This window comes from Amborella trichopoda, chromosome 6 (genome assembly GCF_054954075.1).
Source record: "Amborella trichopoda isolate Santa Cruz 75 chromosome 6, AtrichopodaSantaCruz75HAP2 v2.0, whole genome shotgun sequence".
NCBI classification, from domain to species: Eukaryota; Viridiplantae; Streptophyta; class Magnoliopsida; order Amborellales; family Amborellaceae; genus Amborella; species Amborella trichopoda.
The window spans coordinates 4,585,023-4,592,299 of record NC_142341.1 but is presented as its reverse complement, the minus strand read 5'-3'; the positions used below and the strand labels follow the sequence as shown (position 1 = coordinate 4,592,299).

General features: G+C 33.1%; 1 protein-coding gene across 2 annotated transcripts; it reads left to right on the top strand.

Moving 5' to 3' along the window:
- The first annotated feature begins 458 nt into the window (after window positions 1-458).
- LOC110007275 (leucine-rich repeat protein 1-like) lies at window positions 459-6,612 on the top strand. Of its 2 annotated transcripts, XM_088870536.1 has the most exons (7): window positions 459-606; window positions 729-861; window positions 986-1,057; window positions 4,523-4,666; window positions 6,103-6,183; window positions 6,290-6,342; window positions 6,449-6,612. In XM_088870536.1, exons 1-7 carry the CDS (start codon window positions 540-542, stop codon window positions 6,484-6,486), a joined length of 588 nt encoding a protein of 195 aa, XP_088726662.1. In that variant the 5' UTR covers window positions 459-539; the 3' UTR covers window positions 6,487-6,612. The 2 variants fall into 2 exon arrangements, with proteins under 2 accessions (XP_088726662.1, XP_088726663.1); XM_088870537.1 differs by lacking the exon at window positions 4,523-4,666.
- The last annotated feature ends 665 nt before the right edge of the window (window positions 6,613-7,277 follow it).

Genomic DNA, 7,277 nt, shown 5'->3' with positions numbered 1-7,277 from the left:
CCTTATTGAAGGAAAAAGGACTAGAGATTCCTGCGCTATCGAAATAATGGAGAGAATTCGTATCACGTACCAATTGGGCTTTGGGCATATCTCAGGAACTCACACTTAGTAAATTAGGAAAATTATAGCACACACATAACTGTCGTATAGCATCTGTGAATGATCGAACGGCAGAGATTGACTTTAATTCGTACTCATCAACACTTACGCTCTTTCACGATTAATCTCCACCAACCATCATCGGAAAAAGACGGTGCATGCGCTGTTTTGTATCATACCCCCTACACCACCGGTGTATGGTATGCCTTTAACCTAAGGTCTGTGCCTAGGGGTGGAGGTCAACAGTTGACTATTCAACTTTGAAAAATCAATTGAGAATTTCCGTCTCCTTTCCTGATGATTTCCAAATCCATGTTGAAATTTCCATATAAATTCTCACTCTTCAAGTTTGTAGTTCCACCCAACAAAAAATCCATATTACTATTTTCTTTCTCTAGACTTTCTCTCTCTAGACTTCTACTTTCCTCACTGGTTCAATAATGGGTTATTGGGCTCTAATTGTACTCCTCGTCTCCCTCTTCGCAACATCAAATGCCAATTCAGAAGGTGAAACACACATAACCTCGTGGTTTTCCTTTTCCCCATGCATTTGCAAGGGAGTTTGCAGGACAAGAATTTAATCTCTCTCTCTCTCTCTCTCTCTCTCTCTCTCTCTCTCTCTCTAACAGGTGACGCCCTTCATACTCTTAGATCAAATCTGGTAGACCCAAACAACGTACTACAAAGCTGGGATCCAACGCTTGTGAATCCATGTCCTTGGCTCCATGTCACTTGTAACAACGAGAATAGCGTCACAAGAGTGTAATGTCTCTCTCTATCTAGACTTTAGCCTTTGAAGGTTTTCTTAGTTTTTGGATGCATTTTATTTGAACTGTAATTTTTGGATGGGTTTCTCTTTCCAATGATGGGGATTGTGATTCTACAGAGACCTTGGATCCGCAGGGCTCTCAGGAGCTTTGGTGCCAGAACTAGGGGTACTTGCGTCTCTTCAGTATCTGTAAGAATACCTTTGGCTTATTTTATTCTCTCTCTAGGCCTCACTTATTCATGGCGTGTTTGACAGTGTTGCTGATAATTATCAGATCTTGTAATCTACAATTTTAGAGTCAAAACAATTGTCTTTGAGACCTATGAACAGTCATATATATATATATATATATATATATATATATATATATATAGATAGAGGATATGCTTTCCTTTTTCTTAACTTCCTTTTCATTGAGATGGATTTTGGACCATTATTCGAAAAATCGAACCGGCCCCGAAAGCCGCCCATAGGCAGTGTACGAGTAATAGGTAGACCGGCTGGTTCAACCGGTCTAATTGAGCAGGTCCCAGCAAATCTAAAAAATATTTGAAATATTAAAAAATAATAAAAAAATATAAAAAGTATATTTAAAGCATGATTAAACAAAGCAAATCAAAATGTTGTTGAAAAATAGGGAAAAAATGGATTTTAAAAAAAACAATTTGTGTCTATAGGTATTTTCGAAGTTTTCTAAAAAGAGGAAATAAAAATAAATATTCATGGCTAAAACTCTCACCAATCTTTGCCGAAATAATAAAAAAAACATTGAAAAACATATTACAAATAAATATCTTTTTTTTTGAGATTTTATATATGTTTTTTGAATTTTTTTTAAAATGCTTGGCCGGACCACCAAAACCAAATTGACTGGTGCCCAGTTCCAATTTGACCGGCCAGTTCCTAATTGGACAGATTTGCTAACACAATTTTGGACCCAATATTTTAAGTATAAATATGCAAAAAAATATAAATTTTATATAACTAAATGAATTTTTTAGAAGGAATTTTTTTAGGGCTGATTTTGCCTTTATGAGAGATAACAACTCCATATCCATCTTTAAGATGGATGTGTGGTGCCTCGAGGATCAAATGCAGTTAATGCTTCCCCCGATGCATAAGGCACTCTTCCTTGATCATTTATCCTACTTGAAATTACTCTGTTAGTGGTTTATTATGTACTTTGTATTATGTGCTCTATATCTAATCACTTTTCGCTAAAAGCACATGCTTTTCTGCAAATTATTTTGAATAAAATAAAAATAATTTTAATAAAATAAAATTACATGTAAAAATGTGTATTAGTTTATCTCTGATAATTATATGATGAATAATGTCAAACTACAGATAATTCATCATCAAGATTAATTTATTGAAAAATTAAATTATTAATAATAACTGAGGACATCCAAATAGGCTGTTGTAGTATCCAGTTATCAGACATCCGCCGTCCATTCCTTTATAAGTGGTGGACTCGCCAGAGTCACAAAAAAATCTTTTTTTTTTTTTTTTAAGAAGATAATGATATTCCAAAGAGTTAGAAAAAAGCTGGAATTTCATGGTCCTTGTCGGCCTTTTTTGATGGACAGAGAATCCGAGTAAACTGGTGCAAGAGCCTTGCACCTGCAAGAGTTAACTTCCAACTTTATATGCTGTAAGTTGGACGTTGAGGGAAAGGGGCTGAATCATGTGGCAGCACCCCGTACCCTAGTTATTTCATTTCTCACCGATAATATCTCATTAATTATTTCAAAAAATTCGTTCTTAAATTATTTGAAAAAAAATGAGTAGGGACATGTCTTCTCTATTGAATTACTCAAAAAAATGACTTTGTAAAAAACTTACAAGGTTTATACGATATAGAATTTTTTCAAAAATCATATTTTAAATACATAAATTTCATTTATTTGTTCATGTTCATGATCATCTTAAACTAGATCATGAATCCTTAAAATTTTAGACTAAAAATCCATTTCTAAGATGGTTTAAGAGGGGACCCACATATGTATATTTGTTGTTACAAACAACAAAGTAAAAGAAAATAAGTCTGTAGGGGATGAGGTTTTTATAAGGCCTAGGCTTTATGGAAACAAAATAAATCCTCAACTCAAATCTTTTTCCGAAATGCACTTTCAACAAAGGAAATATACATGATGGCTCTAAAATCAATTTCCAACACCAACAATAAAATTTGAAACTAAAAAAATGGTGCACATCTTGTGGTTATGTGAACAACTATTTTCAGGGCGAAATGGACGGTCTAGATAATTTGTAACAATATACACTATCTTTAGAACTTGAAATCCCTTTGCTCAAGTGGAAATGATCGATGTAAAGGTTTTCCAATGCTTAAATTGTAATTTTGGATGAGTTATAACGTGAGGCTTTACTTACTTTGATAGGGCCTAACCCTATCAAACCATTTCCATTTGTAGGCAACAAGCCCAACAATACACTTTTAAAGAAAGCTTTATGTGTGGGGGTATGTATAACTACATTTGCGTGCCCCAAGGCATCTCATATTCATCTTAAAGATTGAGGTAGAGTGATGGTCCCTCCAAAAAAAAGATAGAATCAACGACCAGAAGTGTTTTTCAAAATTTGCTATGTTTAATTTTTAAAATTTATTTATTTTTACATATTAATGATCTCAATATTTATATATATATATTAAAAAAGATAAAATATATAAAGAAACCATTTGTGTTTTTTGTACCATGAGGTCATAATAACTTTTGTTTATTGGATTTTAAAATAGGCTGTTGTAAAAATGTCATTGAAATGACTGAAAGTTCAAAAAACCTTTCTCAAACTCCGTGACTAACCCCAAGCCACCCAGTTTGACATCTAGTAAGTATTAGCGAATATGACCTTCTTGTAATAAATTTAAGAGGAAATATCCTCATACTTTCTATTTTTTGTTTTTATATCTCAATAGACCCAAATATTTAAAATATATATTTTAACCCGCCGACTAATTTTATCCACTTTTAACTATTTTTTTAATCTTAACAAATATAAAAAAGACATGTTCATTCTAAACCTATCTTTTTTTTATGTAATATATTCTCTCCAAATTTCTCTCTCTAACATTTACTCTTTTTCTCTCTAACGGGGGAGAGAGAGTATGAAAAACACAGGGGGAGAGAGAGTGAGAGACAGGGGGGAAAGAGATTGAGAAAATAAGTAGGGAGAGATATAACTTTGTCTCTCTAACGGAGACATGAGGGGAAAGAGAGTGGGAAAATAGGTAGATAAATAGATTTAGGGAAAAATCACATGAAGAGAGAGAAATGATGGTGTATAGAAAAGATACGTTTTTTTTATATTTGTTTGGGACAAAAAAATATGTTTAGAGGCGATAAAGTTGGCTTAGAGAGTTAAAAGATATAAAACTTAAAATTTTTATGACCCAATATATGTTTTGAAACCTTGAGTCTATTGAGGAACAAAACTTAAAAATAAGGGATATGGAGATATTTTTTATGGTCTCATTATATACAATCCCTTAAAAAATTAAGTCCTAAATCATCCTCAAAAATAGATTGTGAAGAGCCAGCGCATTATCTACCGATGTGTCCTAGGACTCATAAAATGCCCTTCAAGTAAGTTTGCATTTCCTGTTGACTGTTATGTTACACTCAAATTTGGCAGGACGCTAAACAATAACAACATAACTGGGAGCATTCCTGCGGAGTTTGGCAAACTGAAAAGCCTTGTGAGCCTGGATCTCCAACAAAACAGATTGAATGGCCCCATTCCTCAGTCTCTTGCCAACTTAACATCTCTCAAGTATTTGTAAGTATCCAAACAACACAAGCTAAACTTCCCCTGTGTATTACATATAGTAAATCATGTCTTTCCTATGCGAAGTGTCTCAAAAATCTTTTGCATTCCATTCTTTGATTCATTTGAATAAGCTCACTGTAGAAAAATACATGACGCCGACAAAAAAAAAGGCAATTCTCCTTATGGAAAAGTATACAATGAGACCATTTATTTTTTGTACGAGGTTGTCACAGTTAATCTTAACCTTTGGATGTGAAATTGGCTGATTGTATTCATTTCATTGACCAAGCACAAAGTTCAACAGAATTTTTCTCAACCTTTGTGAACACTAAAACAATCAAATTTCACATTGAATCTTATAAGCAATTGTGATCTCTTTGTACAACAGGTATATGTATACAATCCCTTCTCTTATTGTGCACGTAAAAAGTAAGGAAAAAGTTTATTTAAGGTTGCAACGATAGCTCTACAGCTACGGATGCACCTCAAAAATCGATCGGAAAATATAGTTTTAATGTTAAAAAAACCCTTTGATTGATCATCTCGACATCGAGATGTATGACTATGAAAAATAAAAAGATTTTAAGTATCAGAAACAGTGCAGTTTACAACATACTTTCTACACCGTCTATTTTTAAGATTTTCATATGTTTACAGATTTAGTTGATTTTAACCATTTTTTAAATTTAAAATTTTGTAATTAGATATAAAATAGATTTTGAAATAATCCTAAGAAAATTTTACATCAAAATTATATACCATGATAAAATTTGAAAGGTGCACCTTACCGCTACAGTTACGGATGCATCCGTATGCCAACTGCACCCAAAAAGTAATTTATGAAACATTTGAATCATACTCCTCCTTCTTTCCACTATAAGCCACCCAGCTCAAGAAATTACTGGAACAATGTATAAGATTTACCATTAAATGATCCTCTTGGCACGCGATGTTCGAATCAAGATTGTACTAACATCTGCTTGTATGTCTAGGGTTGTACTGACATGCTAATCCAGATTTGAATTGAAACAGAGCCAGAAACACATGAAATTTTTATGTACCGGCTCCAAGCATATAAATTTGCGAAATCCTGATTGGTTCGAGGATATAAATCAATCCTCAACTACTGTCCAACTACTTACCTTTCCAATTGAGCAAGTTATCCTCCAAAATCAACCCATCGAACAGCAACTAGACCCCTGGTAGAAGAATCAACCAAACTTAAAAAATTACGATCTAGAGTCGGCTTAAGAAACTTTTATTGCAGACAAATTTAGATCCCAATCTTAGCAAAAATGTAACTCCCATAAGAGATCATAAGTATAATAAACAAAATCTGGCTTACTATTTTTGGAAAATGTAATCTTTTACAATTAATATTTGAGATGATTAACAGGAGCATCAAGATCTTTTTAAGATTGTTTATTCCTGTGTATTTTGTGCAGACGGTTGAACAATAATAAACTATCAGGTGTAATTCCGAAAGCCATCGTAGATTTGGCGATTGTTGGAAAACTCCGGCTATTGTAAGTCATGCTTCTTACTGACTGCAATTTCTCTTGAGAGCCAAGATTGATTTTCCCACAAAAGCACGTACCCTCTTTTGCTAATCAACAGAAGTTTCGATCACAGGAATGTCACAAACAATTTATTGGCGGGCACGAATAAAAACTATCCAAAAAGAGGTAAACTGGGAATTTTTATTTTTCATCCATTCTAGCAGTGTCACATTGTAAAAAGGAAACATGTTTGGATTGAATTACTTCTTTTTTTTCTCTTGATCTTCTGCAGCTACAATGATACTCCAAGATGGAAATGCCCCGTTTTGATGGATCTCCAAGAATGTGTCAACTATGGAAGAATGTAACTAATATTCATTACTAAGAAATAAATATTGATGCCATGTCAAGAGAGTTATTATTTATTAATGAATAAACTTAGTTATTGAGATACTCTATGACATCTCCCTTCATGCTAAGACCCTTTAAATCTATGACGAATATTATATTTTAGATCTTGCATTGTAAGTAATTGTGGCCTCCATATACCAAAGGTAAATAGTCTCATTGTATACAATCCCGATATGGAAAAGTATAGAATGAGACCATATACCTTTGATACAAGGTAGTTATAATTGATCTTTACTATTGGATGTGAAATTGGATGGCTCCATTTATTTTATTGACAAATGTTAAACTTCAAAATAAATTTTCTTGAACTTTGTGATACACCCAAGCTATTAGATTTTGGGTGTGATTTGTATAGAGCCAAGGCTCTAAACAATCGAAGTAAAGCTCACATTCAAATAGTTTGAGAAATATGGTTTCAATACTAAAAATCTTCATCATAGCCTTAAAATATATTTCCATCTTTAATTATAAAATTTAAAGCTTCAAAAATAATGTAGATCGAGCAGATCTATAAAAACTTGAAAATCTCGAAAATTGACGGTCCAAACATGCGTTACAATATGCACTTTTCCAAAACGTCAAATCCATTTTTTTTTATTTCCATGCATCTTCATGTCGAGATGATCAATTTGAGTATATTTGAGCATCAAAACAATCTCCTCTAGTGAAATTTTTGAGGTGGGCTCTAATTTGATTGTTCATAGCTTCGA

Excerpts from the sequence above, each read along its gene's own strand:
- LOC110007275 (XM_088870536.1), top strand. The coding sequence starts at position 540 with ATGGGTTATTGGGCTCTAATTGTACTCCTCGTCTCCCTCTTCGCAACA. Across the intron at positions 1,058-4,522 it reads CTTGCGTCTCTTCAGTATCT|GACGCTAAACAATAACAACA; the intron begins GTAAGAATACCT and ends CAAATTTGGCAG. Across the intron at positions 4,667-6,102 it reads TTAACATCTCTCAAGTATTT|ACGGTTGAACAATAATAAAC; the intron begins GTAAGTATCCAA and ends TATTTTGTGCAG.